The sequence below is a fragment of the Trematomus bernacchii genome, unplaced genomic scaffold (genome assembly GCF_902827165.1).
Source record: "Trematomus bernacchii unplaced genomic scaffold, fTreBer1.1, whole genome shotgun sequence".
Classification (NCBI taxonomy): domain Eukaryota; kingdom Metazoa; phylum Chordata; class Actinopteri; order Perciformes; family Nototheniidae; genus Trematomus; species Trematomus bernacchii.
In genome coordinates, this window is record NW_022988050.1 from 4,126,628 (window position 1) to 4,143,142 (window position 16,515).

At 44.8% G+C, this 16,515-nt stretch overlaps 1 protein-coding gene across 1 annotated transcript; it reads right to left on the bottom strand.

The window, feature by feature from the left end:
* Positions 1–2,154: 2,154 nt before the first annotated feature.
* nog2 (noggin 2) lies at positions 2,155–4,685 on the bottom strand. Its single transcript, XM_034119060.1, has one exon. It carries the CDS (start codon positions 3,527–3,529, stop codon positions 2,897–2,899), a length of 633 nt encoding a protein of 210 aa, XP_033974951.1. The 5' UTR covers positions 3,530–4,685; the 3' UTR covers positions 2,155–2,896.
* Positions 4,686–16,515: the final 11,830 nt, after the last annotated feature.

The window sequence follows — 16,515 nt, forward strand, 5'->3', positions numbered from 1 at the left end:
AGGGAGACGTTTTCTCATTTTTCTCAGCGTAACACATCCGTCAAAGGTCTGTCTGCAGCCATGGGGACTGTACATTTGACTTCAAGTGAATTTTATGATGAAATCATGTGATACGGTGATGAATGAGAGAGCAGACGTTATGAATGGTGTGAATCTGTGACACAGTCAACATGGCTGTTTTGCATAAAGTGAAGACAGGAGTCTCTGACAGTTCAGCTCATTTAAGGATTGGCATTTTACCCTGCGTGTAAGAGAAAACCCACATGGTCTGTATTGAATCTACAAGCCAGTTAGATGCTTCTATATTAACTCTGCACTCAAAAGGTTTCTATTTCTTGGATTCATTTAGTGGGTGTATTGGGTTTGAAACTGAATATGGATTTTGAGCAGAGGCATGCAGGGTTAGAAGAAATGTGCTTTTCTAATCAGATAATACCAACAGGACAGTGATACATTTGAAAAATAACCCCAGAGTATCTGTTTTAACATGTGTCCTGATCATACATACAACATTTTATTTTATTTGTAAAGGATACAAATGTAATCACATGTTTGTGCAGGTACTGGGAATATCATTATTTCTTTATTATCTGGCATATAATGAGGATTGGAGTGGGTCAAATAATGCATCCCAAAACTGTTATTTCTAGTAATTGAAATGCTTTGCTGATATTATAGATTCATCCTTTTGCTGAGGACCCCCTGGACTCCCCACAAGGACCACCTGGAGGTCCCCGGACCCCACTTTGAGAAGCACTGATCTGACTGGCTGGCAGGGTCTGCTTCTAAAAGGTGCGCACCTAACTGGCTGGAGCCAGGGCGGCGTATTGCCTTTCACACGCTTCTAAAATACTCTCCGGGCAGAGCCTGAAAGGGTTACTGTTTCCCAAAGTGCCTCATTCTGCGCAGTCGAGAGGGGGCGGCTGAGTGGCGCCGTCGAGTCAGAGACGCAGTTTCTAAAAACCCCGAGACATCATCAAGAAAGAAGCTGACAGTAAGGAAAGCAGCCCCCCCTCCTGCTCCTTCTCCTCCTCCTTCCCTCCGCTGGCATGCTGCCGTTCTTCTCCTCTGCTTACCAAATCCCCTCAGTGGTTCTGTCACAATAACCGGGCGGCAAGTGTCAAATCCAACTCTGCCCGCAAAAACACAAATCACTGTAACGCACACAAGATGCGCTCAGTGGAAAGCTGCTTTTAGCTCTCAGACGTTTAGTCATAGCTCTGTTTAAGTCGTTGATTGCATTTAAAGAATAATATAAACACCATAAACCCCCTACTTACAGAAAATGACTCCTCGCTTTGATTTCATAGTTAATTTCCCTGCGCGTCTGCAGCGCGTTTAATTGTCCATATCTCTTTAAGTTGCAGACAGCGTGCCCCGGCTCTCCAATTAATAGTCTGCTAACGTCAAAAACAGTTGACCATTGTTTTATGGGCTTTGTGTTTTTTTTTCTCTCCAGGGCGGTCAGACTTGAATAGGCGCCGGTCTGCTGCAGTCCACCTCTATACAAATACCTCAGTGGAACTTGTGTGGAGCTTCCAGAGTGAAAAGCACAGACCCCAGACGCCCCTGGCTCTTGCATACACGCTCGCCATTTCATCATCTGACACTGTTTGAAATGTCTGAATCATATTTTACCCATTATGTTAACACCTCGGAGCCCTGAAACGAGCATGTGCGTAGACAGGGGGGAGATGAATGTGTGGCCTCCCCTCTCTCTCTCTCTCTCTCTCTCTGGCTGAGACAAATGAATGCCAGTTCTGTGGAGGCGCTTGAGGTATGTGTTGCGCATTACACAGCGTAGTAAATCAGCTCTTTCTAAAATCACTGTGACGGCGTGGAGCGTCAGGCAGTCCACACAGAGTCACTGAAGCTCGGACTTACTGTGCAGTTAGTAACTCCACTCCACTTCGGAGCCCGGACACTGCAAAAAATGTCAGTCTTGAACGAAATTTCTCATCAAATGTGGCTAATTTTCACTTGTTTCACTCGTTTTTCGAAAGGAAATGACACTTATTTATAGATAACTCATTTGGAAACAAGTGTAAACCACCAGCAAACTTTTCATGCAAGGAAATCTTTTTAAGATTAAATAAGACAACATGTTCAGATGACATTTTTTTACAGTGTACACGCCCCCCTTGATATAGACACTGTAAGCAACATGGCTTGACACTAATACACGTTGAAAAGGTAGACTTTATTGCTAAAACGTGTAAACATAACATGTACACCGATATGTTTTACTTTTTAATTTATTTTATTGATTTTTTTTTATTTTTAGAAATATTCAAGTAGACATCTCCCATATTTTTTCTGGTATACTCTGCTATTCTCTTTCCTTATGCTCTATACTCACAATCGTTAAAATAATAAATAAAACATACAGATTTGTTTATTTCTACAATACTATGTATTCCAAAAAAAGCTGAGTTCACGCCTTTATATATATCTTTAACCTCAACTTTCTTTTTTTTTTACAATTTAATTATTATTGATATTAATATTATACAAAAACTCTAGGCAGCATTGCAGTGAAATAACAGTCAGCATCAATGTTCAGTTGAAGAAAAAAGTTCACCTCTTGGAGAAGTGTAGCATATGCATTGCATCTTCAAATGTCTCATAAAAAATATCAAAAAAAGCTCTTCCTTATGAAGTGCTCGTGTTCCCCCCAAAAACACGTTTCAGGGTTGAGAATAAAATATGGTCCTGGTTCAATTAGAAAAAATAGCTGCATTTTTCTTAAATATGTACAATGTTGGTATTTCACTTAAAATGCTATATAAAAAAATAGATCTGCTATGGTGCCCACCTCTGTAGAGAGTTAACAGTGCAATAGAAACCGTATTTCCAGTCCACTCCCCCTCAACCACCACTCCTTCCTTAGAGAGAATCAGCACGAACACTTGCACTCTGAGATGATTGGGTATTGCACCTGTATCCACGTACAGTATTTCTGTCTTAGAAACCCTTGACAATACCACCGGAGGAAAATCTTGTTGATTGACCTGACGGGTTTGCAAGACATCCCCTCGGGGAAGGAGCACGAGCGCTCAGAGAAACAGTTTCCCTCCTTGATGTAACGTGGCCAGAACCTCACGCCCAAATCCTTCCAGATGTGCACCACTGGGCAGTGCGTATAGGTCCACAGCCACTGCAGAAATTTCCTACGGGCTTTCTTGCCCACTTTAACCCTCTTTCCATAGGGGGTCCTCGTGAGGTCAATGTTTTTAATCTCGGGAGGCATGGACCCCGGCAGCTTCCCCTGCATGTCTGCCGTGGAGATGTTCACCATGGGCGAGGTGATCGACATGAAGTTGGGGTCAAAGTTACTGCCGAGCTTTTTCCGCAGAGTCCTCTCCACCAAGTCCTGCTCCCGGGGATCATACTCCGGGTCGGGGTCCTCTTTGAGGTCGGGCACTGGGAGGTGATCACTGGGCGATGGACGGAGGCGAAGGAAATGCTGTGAAACTCCAAGGTGGACGCACACCAGCACGTACACGAGCAGCGTGTGTGAGAGGCCCATTATTCCTCTGGTTTTACACACCGGTTCTTCTCGCGTAGATTAAAGTCAAATCTTTTCCCGGTCACTGTGTTTTCTGCAATGACAAGCCAGGGGCGTCATAAATAGTAGAAGTTCAGTCACCGGCAAGGCGATACTTTTAATAGACCACGTCGGGTTTGAATGACATGGAGCGTTTTCTTTTTAGGGCTCCTTCAACTTTGCAATTTGCCCGCTGGTGCAACTGTGCAGCGCCAAGCTCTGCAAAGAAGTGTTTAGTCTAAACACAAAAAAAAAATCGAAATGGGGAAAACTCTTTTCACGCTCTCTCCAGCCTCACCCCGCTCCCTTGGATTCACTTTGGGTTTCTTTCGGTTGCCATGGTTACCTCGGGGACTCGAAGCCACGACGAACTGTCTGCACTGGATGACAGCGGCCGAGGCGAGAGCTGCATGGGATGAAGTGTTTTCTAAAGAGACAGAATAGATCCGCAGCGTCCCGGGAGAGAAGGGTCGCACAAAAGAGTACTTCACCGAGTTTTAAATGTCACGCGCCCGGCAATGAGGGCTGCCTTGGCCAATGTTATTTTTACGCACGGCTTTTATAAACGTGGCTTCTCTTAACGTCGCCTGACGCTCTCAGGTTTGACAAGGTCCCAGCGCGCACAATCCATACACTGAGGAAACGCTGTGTGCAGCCCTGTGGTATTCCAGCCGTGGATCTGTGTGCACCTCTCTGAAAATGTCCAAACACTTGGAGAAAAATGCGCAGCAGTGGGATGCAATCTCAATTTATGAAATAACAGCCAAGTATCTTTCCAGAGGATGTTCCAAATCGCAGAGAAGTTACTAACATAAAAGTCTGGTGTATTCCCACAGAAAAAGAGACGCTGAAAAAAGCAGCGTGTCAGTGCATATCAAATGCAAACTGCAGAAAGCCAGTAAACGTTGTGAGTTCAGAGTTCCTTTCACTGTGGCATTGCTGAATCCCTTCAGAAAAGCTCCAGATCCCAAAATCGCTGCATAACGAGACAGTCCAAAAACCTGGAGCCTTTTTGCCCGGTCGATGCAAGCGGTCAATTCCTGAGGGAGCGTCTCTCCTCCTTTGATAACTACAGAAGCTCCTACTGAGTCGCTCCTACTTCAGGAGTCTGAGAGACTTGGCGCTGGAGCGTTTCTTTGCTTAGGCACACTGTGTGTGAGTGTGTCTGTAGCGAGTGGTGCTCAGTCCCAAGTTAAATATCCCCCTCCGACGGTACAAAGTGTCAGAGGGGCCTGCCCACCCCGGCCACTTTCACTATGATTGACAGCCACCCCCCCCCCCCCCCCCTCCTCCTCCTGGCCACCCCCTCCCCTCACAACGTGGAAAATATCAGCCACAATCACAAGGATCAACTGGGTCCTAAAGCACCAGTTTTAACCCGTATTAAAGTGTAATATTCCACAACATCAACAGTGTTATTATATTACTGAGGTTTTGAAATCTAACACCAACTTTTAAGTGCTATAGCAACTCTTTTCCCCTGCGCTTTTCATCAGCAGGCTGTCTGTTATGCACTAATAGGTTCAATACGCTGTCAATACTCAGCTCGAGCGTTTAAAAGAGTTTCCTTGGCTTGAACTTTCCCATGAAATTGATGGGAAACGTTTAGTAGCTTGTCTACGGAAAAGGGGCATCACATTCCACCTTTGTTCGTCAGCATTTGGGTCTACACAGGAATTGGCCCGTTGAACTTAGGGGTCACAAAATAGGCGCGTAATTAAGGCTATAAATGGCCATGGATAACTAAGCGGTACCTTTCCCATGCTAAGCAGTCATTAGGCCATGCTGGACTTACTTTAGCTTGAACTATGTTTGTCTTCTTATAATGCTGCTTCAAAAATAACGCTGGCAAGTTTAAGTTATTGAAAATTAAGTTAACATATTTAATTATTTGTATTTAACCTTAATAAGTTGGTGTTACAAACATTGTATGCATAAGAAACAATAATGAAGTTGACCTCCAGTTGGAAAAAAAATAGCAATAAATATCAATAATAAAAATTTAAAAAATCATTAAAAAAAACAAATAAAGTGTCTATTATGTCATCAAAGTCAGTCTTTTATTATATGTTTCCCAATAATGTGTCCCATTTTGTGTTTGGATAGGCGGACCAGGGTTAAATGTGGGCTTGTCATTGTGCATGTCTTTTGTAGTGGTCACTAGAGGGCGTCGATCCAGCACGGTGTGGCCCTGCAGACAGGGGCTCCCACACTCTCTCACTGTTTGGCTACTCATGTTTGAGTGCATGGGGAAGGAATGTGCACTCATACATAGTTATGGTGCAGCTCAAATGAAATTGCTCACCAACTTTGTGATCAAAGATCTGAAAGCCAATGCTGGAGCTATTATTCCAAAATGAACTAGTAAACCTGAATCAGAGACTTCATTAACCAATCTGCATGAATCACTTGAAAATAGTTGCCAGCAGTCTTTTGCATACTGTGAGTAAATTTCCGCTGACCCCTCCAACATGCAGCAGACACAAAGTCATAATCTGGTTAATGATTAGGGTGCCAGTGCAGACAGAGCTCAGTGGGCAGCGGGGACAGTAAGGCTGAGCTGGCTACTGTAGAACCGGACATTTCTTTGTTTTACTCCACAGGCATTGGGGTGCTGGACTGAGAGAGAAAACCCCATGCAGGGAGAGACACTTCCCTTCCTCTTAGTCTCAAGCACTAATACTGGCGAGCAACCTAGCAATGGTTACACCCCCATCCCCTGGCTAATTACTGGAGATAAAGACAAGGAGAGGAGAGAGGAGGGGACCGGTGAGCACAGTGGGGAGGGGGGGCGGTGTTGATGATGTTCAGTAAGTGGGGGTGAGGTGGGGATGATGAAGATGGTGGTGGTGGGTTCAGCAAAGAGAAGAGGATCGGTGGGGGGGTCAGTGGTGGTGCCGGATGGCAGTTTGCTGTGGAATGGCTAATTAAATAACGCCATAAAAGGACCCCGGCTCGCTTTAACGAAGCCCGTCAACCTCTGACGAGTGGGGCTGGGGTGCTGGGAGGGGGGGGTGGGACGCACCACGGAGGAGAGAGGTGGGGCTGGTGCCGAAAATTGGCCTTGTATAACAAGGGGACTTAGCTCTTTGGTTTTGCAGTGATTGTTCACGCTCCCTTAGGTCTCAATAGGGCGCATGGTGAGGGTGAGTTGGGGGGCAGCCCTTAGGCACAGATAGGACCCCCTTCTCCCCTTGTGCTGTGAATGCTATATACACATACACACCAACACGTAACACATACACAAACACATACACACACTATAACACCCCCGCAGCTCTATACAAAGGCCTCTACCCAAGGTCCAGCCAGGAGCTTATCCAGTGCGGGGGCACAGCAAGGGGCAGGCCTGGCCAGACTGGCTGGCTGTGCCCACTGGGGACTGGTAGAATGGCACAGGGGGGGTGATGGAGACGGACAGCTTGGAGAGGAGAGAGGGGAGTAAGCAGGGAGACTCAGAAAAACATCAACAAGCAGAGCTGGACTAACAAAATCAACATTGTTCTTTACTCTCATATCTCTTTCTTGCTGCATTTAATGAGCGAATGTCAGGAGATAAGGACGGTTGAGGGATTTGGCAAGATGCTGTAGACATTTGGAAAAAGTCTTAAGTGACAGAGATATTGCAACTCTGAAATCCCAAAGCCCACCTCCCTTCCACCCGACAGATAGGCCTGGAGCACGTATCCTAATTAGTTTTGTGTTGTGGCGTCTCCAGCAGACCACTCTCTGTTGGATCTTTGGCAGGCTGACAGATTTCAGAACCAACCACAGCCGTCACAAGTTCTTTTTGGAAATTGTCAAAATATTTTAGTTTTTTTAACTAAACATCTTGAGCCCTGAGATCTGGGGAACCACAGCATATTTGTTTCTACTGTAAAATGTTGTATAACAGCCCACTGAAGTATTCACTTGTATTAGCTGTACGAACAATATCAACTCATTGTATCCTTGGATATTTCTTGCCACAATAATTTAAAACAGAGAGGTTCAAAATGCAAGTAAATAGCTTTCCACCGCTGCCTGTCAATATTGCACTCCCCCTATTCCCCGCTGCCCTCGCCATCTTCTCCAGTCTTACTCCCCTCTTCTCTCTCCTCCATATTCGACTCTGTCTCCGAGCCTTAACCCAAAGCAGATGGCTCGGGAAGCATGTCAAAAATCTGTCTCCCGTTAACGCTACTTTTGAAGCCCCCTCTACACTTTTTTTTCTCTCCCCTAAAATTCATCATAAAGTTATTTTTGCAAAATACCCAGTAAACAGCATCAAAGTGATATATTTTCCTCTTTCCTCTGATGATAGGGAGAACAAAAGAATGAAGCACTAAGTGAAAAGCTCGTCCCTGTTATTGAAAGAACGTAACGGCACTCTGATGTGCAATCTGAAGCTAATCTGAGCATGGCCCCGCATCCTTTGTTTCTACTACGACATTCCAGTCATGATGGAGAAAATGTTGCTTGATCACAAGCTGTGATTAATAGTGATCACATCGTAGACGGCTCGCTGTCTTTGTGATCGCGGGGCCCACTTTGAACTCAGAGACTGATGAACTCAAGCAATGCCAGAAAAACATCACTGTGCTACACACAATCTGAATATAAAATGTTTTGCTTAGATTTTGTATGTTTTCAGTCACAGCTAAGGCTAATCAATTAGCTTTGGTTTGTAAGTATTTGGTCGTAAATCAAAGTAAATTGAAATTCCAACCTGATGTCAAGTTTTGGGATTTAAATTTGTTCTGAGGGGGGCATTAATACTGTACAATAGTCATGAGAATCTATCTAAAAGTTACATATTTCTGCTGAAAGCACAAATGTGAGCTTTATGGTGGCGCTAGAGATTAACAATTACCAAAGTCATTAGGGTTCATCATCTGGAAACCATGAATGTGTTTATCTAATTCTATTCTATCTGGTACATTTTCAAAAGGAATGTCAAAACTTTGACCTACAAGTGGCGCCAAATGAAACGTTTGGTGATATCTTCTGGGGTCTTGAATGTATACAATTCCTTTAAGTAATTGCCAAATAGTTTCATTCTAGTCCAAAGAGCTGGACTAACCAGCCAAGAGACCAAATGACTGACATACCAAAAGACTTTGCCATTCCTTAATTCATGTTGCTAGCGTGGCTACAAATGTGAGCCAAGGTGACATAAGCAGGAATTAGCCTTTACATTTTTATACTTTTGTTGCAAAGTTCTACAGAAGTGTTCAAATGTACCTCTAAGGTTTTTGGCCTGGTTACTTGGAGGTTGGGACTGTTCCTTTTTGTAAGCCTCCCCCCCCCCCCTTTTCTTCATGAATCACTACTAATCTTCTGTAATGGTGCCTGGCAACTTTTAATTGGGGAGGTCGACGTGACCTCAGGGCATTCCAGGTTCATTTCCCTTATTCACATCTTACAAAGTTAACATAAAATAAGGATTTTTAACAGCTTTGATCATCCGGTGCGCTTCATCTTTTTTCTCGCCTTTAGTTTTATGTGTTGCATCCCATCTTGGAAGAGTTCTTTTTTCTATTCTCTGCGTCTCCTCCTCCTCTTGCCCTCCCTCCTTCGCCCCCCTCCCCCCGTGGCAGGGAGTGATGAGGATGGAATTAAATTGATCACCGCCTTCCGGAAAACAACAGGAAAAAATAGTGCATTCCGAACGCCAGGAGGGCGTTCCCCCTGGTCTTCCCTATGGCAAGATGACATCATTGGCTCGCTGCCCAATTCCCACCGTTCACAATAGGGTCACTGTTGCCTTCTCCTCGGTGGCACAAGAGCCAAGAGAGGAAGAGAGAGCAAGACAGAGAGAGAGATAGAGAAAGAAGGGGGAAAAGAAAAAGGATGCCAGCAATGTTAAGACCTAAAGGCCTGCGCTTCACACACGGAAACACAAACACACCAACGTCTTCAGACAGCCGCCTTGACCAGCGCTCCACATTCCTCTGGACAGATTTTGGCGGGTTGAAGACGTCAAGCGGTGTTTGACTGAATGCCATGGCAGACATATGAGAGAGCTGTGATAGTGGAACAAACAGTATATACACGTTTATTTTGACGGTTAAGTCATGTGTTTTCGCTACTCGCGTCTCCTCAAGATTAAATCTGTCATCTAATCTCCTTCCTCATCAGTGAAATCATTGTTGGCATGCTGTATCGATCCCACTCTGCATGCTTGTTGTTATGACATTACTTGCCTTGGTTTACGCAAGATGACAAATGGAAAAGTAACTACAATGGAATAAAGACGAAACACAATTTGGAATGAATAGAGTACTTCTATAACTCCACAGTTCCACTTTAAAATACCACATTTCGAAACACTTGTCAAGACAATGCCATTACTCTTTTAATATCCCAAACTAAAGAGAGATTTGATGAAAAATGCGACCACATGTCTTTCAGAAGCTCGGTCCAACTTAGGTAAACCCCGACCACAAATACTGGCAATTCGGTCGTTCTCTCCCAACCACTAAGCCATTGTGTTGCCACAGGCCATCTTGTCGAAATGAAACAGTTTGCCCACAGCCACTGACCACAACAGATGTTCCTTTGCCTGACACTCTCCTCAGCATGTGTGTTCTGTTGAGTCTAGAGCCAAGATACTTTCATAGACTGGCACAGCGTAACAAAAACAAAAGGAGGGAAATTCTACGATGGCGTCTTCATCGGTCTGTGACAGGAATCAGATTGAGGTTGCCCTGTTTAAACCTGGCAGCCTGTTAAAACCGCATTAAAAACTTCTGTGTCCTGGATGGAATGCAGTCAAATAATCACCACAGGTTGCACAGACATGATGGACCACATCGGTGTCGCGACCTGAACGAGTCCCGCCGCCCTTAACCCCAATCAAGCATGTCGACAAACGGGCAGCGTTGGCCCCTGCTGCCCTTTGGCCCTCTGGTATGTTTGTGGAACACGCAGGAGGGTAAAAAGGTGACAGCCTGCCGAGATGCCAGGAGGACTGGGAAGGCTTTGGGAAATGTCTCGCCGATGTGTGAGCGCGCACTGCCGCCCAGGGGGTGCCTGCCTGCTTGGGAACCGGACGGAAAGAGACGGGGGTTTGACAACAGGCCGAGTGTGCGCTCAGAGAGATAGTTTGTCCAAGGGATGTACCAGATGTTGACTCACACTGGTTTGCTAATCGGGAGCCACAAGCCCCTGGAGCCATGAGTAAACAGGAACGTCTGCCTTTCTCTGTCACCACAGGGAAATGGAACTGGGCTTGGGGGGGGCCTGGGTACATATGAAAACTGAAGGGGAGTAATGAAGTGACAATGTCATGAGATATTGAAGTGGTGCTGTGGTTAAAGAGTAGCCGAATAGTAAAAGGCCCACAGCCTCTTTAGAGCTCAACCTCAAACTGCTTACGTCTCAATCAAGGATTAAGGTATTTTCTTTTTAACTCAAGTGGGAACAGGGAACACCCATTCCCACCCACCTGTCATGGTGAATAAAAAACTCTTCTTAATTGACCGGCTGCGGAAATAATTGTGAGCGAGGGAGTAGCTCAGACAGCATAATTACAATGAGTGACAGGGTTCTGCTAAGCTGCACTACAGTAATGCATAATGAAACCTGGAAAACTATGAACGTTTTTGGAAAATATTGGTAGAATGATACAAAATGGATGAAAAATATTGTTTTTTTTCAGAAAACTAAGAAATTGCTCTCAAATCTTCTCCTATCTAACCATGGATCTAAATTGATCAGATTGCTGGAAACCTTAAACTACTGGCACAGATAAGTAATAAAGATGAAGCAGACAACAGATAGCACTCTCCATACGCAGTGCAGCAGACAGAGGCTGTTAAACGCATTTACACTCCAATAACTTTCACAAGTCAGAAGGCCCACAGAGAGAGAAAGAGAGAGAAAGAGGGAGGGAGAAGGAGAGACGGCAAAATGCCTGGCCAAGTAGATCAACAAGGAGCTATTGATACCAGAGATCTGTGCTGGTGTCAGTCTGAGAGCCAAACAAGATCACAATTGTGGTTTGTGCCAATAACCTTGTTGACCTTATTTAACCTTGGATTTGGCCAGTTGAGAGCTCAGACTACAAGTGTCCATTGAAAAAGAAAATTGGGAAATCCATGTTTGTGTGAGAGCACTCTGAATCTGGCTATTCAGACACGCTCTATGGTGAAAAGTGTGGGCACCAGTCTGGGCAAGGTCTGTTAGATCCACTTGAGGGAAATCTCAATGCTACAGTATACAATGATGTTACAGAGAATTGTGTGCGTCCAATTTAGTGGCAACAGTTTGGATAAGGCCCTTTCTTGTGTCAACATCGCACAAAGGAAGGCAAATGGGTTTGGTGAGGAGGAACTGCTCAGTGCCCTGACCTCAACCCCATCCTTTGGCATGAAGGGAACACCAACTGTGAGTCAGGCCTTATCATCCATCAATACCTGACCTCACTAATGCAACAACCATGAACTTTTCCTAACCCTAACCATACCATAGTGGCTATGCACAGACATTGTAATGCATTTTAAAAACATTGGCATAGGATATAACATTTTCATTGATCGTAATCCAAATCCTACTGCAATCGGCCAATATCAATGTTCTTATCTGGCGATAGGATCGAGCTGAATGAGGGAAAATCCTTACAGCCAGATTCCAACATCTTTTGGAAAGCTTTTCAAAGCTGCATGTCCTACAGTTCGTTCACATGTGGTTGTAAAGTTCGTATGAAGTTCTGGCCTTTTGTATATATTTTCTATTATTTGCTCGATTTCCTGGCATTCGGTCAATGTATCAGGTGTCTCTATTTTAGGTTACTTCTCAAAAACCGCTTGTTAATGTGATTCTGAGGCTGTTCAGGTGTGTGATAGAGGATGTCATGGCGGACATAAAACTATAATGAGATAGAGAGACAGAATCCAGGAGCCGGGGCACCTTTCTCAGTCTGTCTAGTGTGTGCATGCATGAATGTGTGTGTGAGTGTGTGTGTGTGTGGTGTAATTACAGCCAGGTCCCCGGCGTGGAGCCCAGTAGAAGTATCGTCAGTCTGTCTGTGGCATGCGGTGGTGCTGACCTTCCCTCTCTCCTCTCCTCAGGCCTGGTGACTCCTCTGACTGTCTCCGGCTCCACCACACCCCCCCCCCCACCCCATCTCGGCGCTCACACACAGGTGCTAGCGGGACAGCTGGCTGCTCGCTTTGTGCGTACCATGTCCGGTGAAGACTTCCTTATGCATTCACAAGTCATTAATCAAACTGAATTGTGTTGATATTTTGTTAATGTTGATGCAACGGTGCACCATAGCCAATCTTGAAACTGGTTGGCTCTTGTTCTGACGACGATAAGCCTCTGGGGTGAAGTGGAAATATTTTTGGGGTTTCGTTGTTGCCAGCGGATATCCAGGCCAAGAGGTTCTCTTACTTGCACTGGTCAATTGTTTACAGTCTGATTAGCAACTTAATATGCGAGACTGACTTTAACATGTAGCCAAATTCCCAAGCAATTTTGAACTCCCGTCAGGTTTTTGATAATGGTTTCCAGAATTGCATTTTGGCCAATGCGCTTTTTTTGCTGTTACTTTCAATGTTCTGTATATTTGGGGCTATATGTCTCCAAAACAGACACACACACACACACACACACACACACACACACACACACACACACACACACACACACACACACACACACACACACACACACACACACACACACACACACACACACACACACACACACACACACACACACACACACACACACACACACACACACACACACACCACACACACACACACACACACACACACACACACACACACACACACACACACACACACACACACACACACACACAGAGAGTAGTATTATAATGAGTGAGTCTGACAGTAATCCGTAATGGTTTGGTCCTCAGCAGGGCAGGGCTCAGGGCCGTGAAGATGGAGCCGAGCTGGACATGTGTGATATAACACCAGCGAAGAAGAATGGGGGAGGATGACGATCAAACAATCGGGTCAGCATGAGTCACTAAGATACCCTGAGGAAGTCAAGTCCAATCAAATCCAAATCACGCTCAGCACTTTATGTATTTAAGGGAGCGATTATATATTTGCAGCGCCCAAAGTGCATATGTCAAAGGTGTCCGTACAATGTTGCATGTCTTTGTTTGTGTATACAGTATGTGTGTGTAAGTGTGTGTGTAATCAGTGAGTTTGGAATGTGTCAAGACATTGTGAATCCTGATGATCAACATTGTGATCCTGTGTTACATGTGCTGCATGCTCAGGGCGCGTTTACCCAAAGTGACCCAGACCTCCTCTGTGCTGCTGAGCCCCCCCCCCCGCTTGTCTGAAATAAACCCAAGAAGTTAGTATTTATTCATTGTACAAAATTTGATAAAAATAAAGATACATAGATTTGAGCAGTATTAAGACAAAAGGAACATTTCAAGGCAAGTTGTATTATTTGGTTTATGCCTTTTGGCTTAATCTGGCGCATCAAATTAGTGTTCAGAGGTACATTTATATTGCCCAAAGTGTATCACTTTTAATAAATGGCAATATTAGTTAAGTGCCACTATATTTAGGACATTTTCACCAATGTCTCGAAAACTGCAATTTTACTTTTTGACACTTAAAGGTGGGGTAGGTAAGTTTGAGAAACCGGCTCGAGATACACTTTTTGTTATATTCCATGGAATGCTCTTAACATCCCGATAGCAATGAATATCTTCAGTGCTTTGACAAAAAATCCATTAAAAAATGTCATCTGTGGAAGCCGTAGTACTGTAAAAAGCACTGACCAAGTCATTTTAGCCGGCCTGGCTAAAGTAACTGGATGGCCTACCTGCCTGTCAGCCTTCCATCTGTGCACAAACTTATCTCGTCCCCTCATTGGTCATGTGCGCGTTCGTGTGTGTTGGAGGAGGGGCTCTGTAAGGAAGTGGCAGATTTTCTCCGGTTGTGTATTTTCAAATTCTAGCGATCTCGAGCCGGTTTCTCAAACTTACCTACCCTACCTTTAAACTGCTATAGATTTTGCTACTGCCCCCCCCATCCACAGCAGTTTCCCGGGCCGTTACTCCTGTCTGCTTCTCTAAACCAGGGCGTGCTTATCACCTTCTACTGTAGGACGCTGGGAGATCCTTTTCTGTCTCGACTCCTGTAACAACATCACAGATACAGAAACACATACACTAAATAAGGATAAATACTTCAAACAACCCCACTTCAAAACATCCATTTATTCAGTGTGTGCTGTCCATTACAAATATAGTTTAAAAAAAATAGCACACATCAATTGCTTATTTGACAGACTGCTTAGGGTACGGTTTAAAACGTTTCATATGTCTTAAAGGGTTGATTATTCTAGTGTTGACGTTTTTGATATGTTTTGGGATATTCAGCAAAAGAAATGGAAAAACACATTTAAACAGAATCAAATCTGCAGCTGAAGTTGAAGCACGGAAATATGTTGGAAAGGCAAATGTAGCAGAAGAAGCACTGATCAAGGTGACGTCACCTTGTAAAAGAAGCACCGGAGGAAATTGAAGATTCAGTGAAAGGGCATTTTGTCAAAGCATAGAGCTGAAAGTAGGAGTTTCAAAAGTTTGAAAGCCAGAGAGGAACTAATAAACAAATCTGTCCATCTTTCTAAATGTCAACATGAGATAGCTCAGGTAAACATGCTGTGTGTGTGTGTGTGTGTGTGCACATGTACGCCTGCAACCCCCCCCCCCCTCCCCCCTCACTGCATCCAGGGGGATTTATTTGACCCCTTATTGCCAGCGGTGAGCCTGTGGTGGAGATGAAAGCATGCCTTCCCAGTGTGGCCCCAGTTTCTATAGCTATGGACACAGACTCACACTGGTCGGGGACAATAGAGGGGCCCTGCCACTCGCCCCTGCCAGAGCCCCCCCCCCACCCCATCCGTCACCGCAATCATATTTTCAAAACAATAACACAGCCGGGGGGGTGGGCATGATTGAAGTGTGTGCGTGTTTGATCTGTTGGTATGTGTGTGTCTTTTGAAAGTGTGTGTGTGCAGGTTATTTTTAGGCACGCGTTTGTTTCATCTGAGTGTGAACATGCTCGTTTGACTTGTGTCAGAGTCTCTCGGTCCGCACATGCAGTCGGGAAGCAACTGTGTGCATGCATACTTTTGTGTGTGTGCAGAGGCAAGTGTATGTGTGTGTGTGTGTGTGTGTGTGCTGTGAGCCGGGCCTTTGATGGCGTGGCCGGAGCGTGCCTAATGTGACTGCTTGCTGGGGTGGGGTGGGATGGGGGGGGGGGTGGCAGCGTTGAGCCTCCTGCCCTCGTACTGTCTACCCTGCCGTGGCCCAAGGCTCCCCCTGCAAACTTGAAAGGACCAAAGGAATCCCCCCTAAACCCCCCGACGCCGCCCCCCACATGTTTTCAGAAGGCATGACATCATCCCTCGCACAAAGGGGGCTGGAGCTGGGGTTAATATGGATGTATGTGTGAATGTGTGTGTGTGTCAGTGTGTGTGTGTCCATCGGTCACAGCTTTGCAAATATTTGTCCTTTCTCTTATTTTGTCTTGTTCTCTTAATCTGACTTCTTCTGTAACAAAATAATTTCCCAAATTGGGATTAATAAAGTATCTATCTATCTATCTATCTATCTATCTATATCTATCTATCTATCTATCTATCTAAACTACTGACTCCTTTTTGCATTTCCAAACATGTCTTCCTTTTATCTTGAGGTACCTGAATCCACACACACAAACACACACACATCAAGCCACGTTTTTCTCTTTCTTTTTGAGACCCTTTTATGTGAATGACTAACATGGATTTGATCCTAAAAGTCTGGGGAAAGAAAATAAATTGCTTTCAGGTTGTTTGCCAGGCGCAGAGCCGAACACAGAATACCCTCGGCCGGCCCGTCCTTCTCTCATCTTTGTCTGCGTCTTAGATTTTTCATTTTTGGCATCAATTTAGGCTCTCTTCGGACCGAACCTCTGGCTGTTGTTTTCCCCACAATTCAC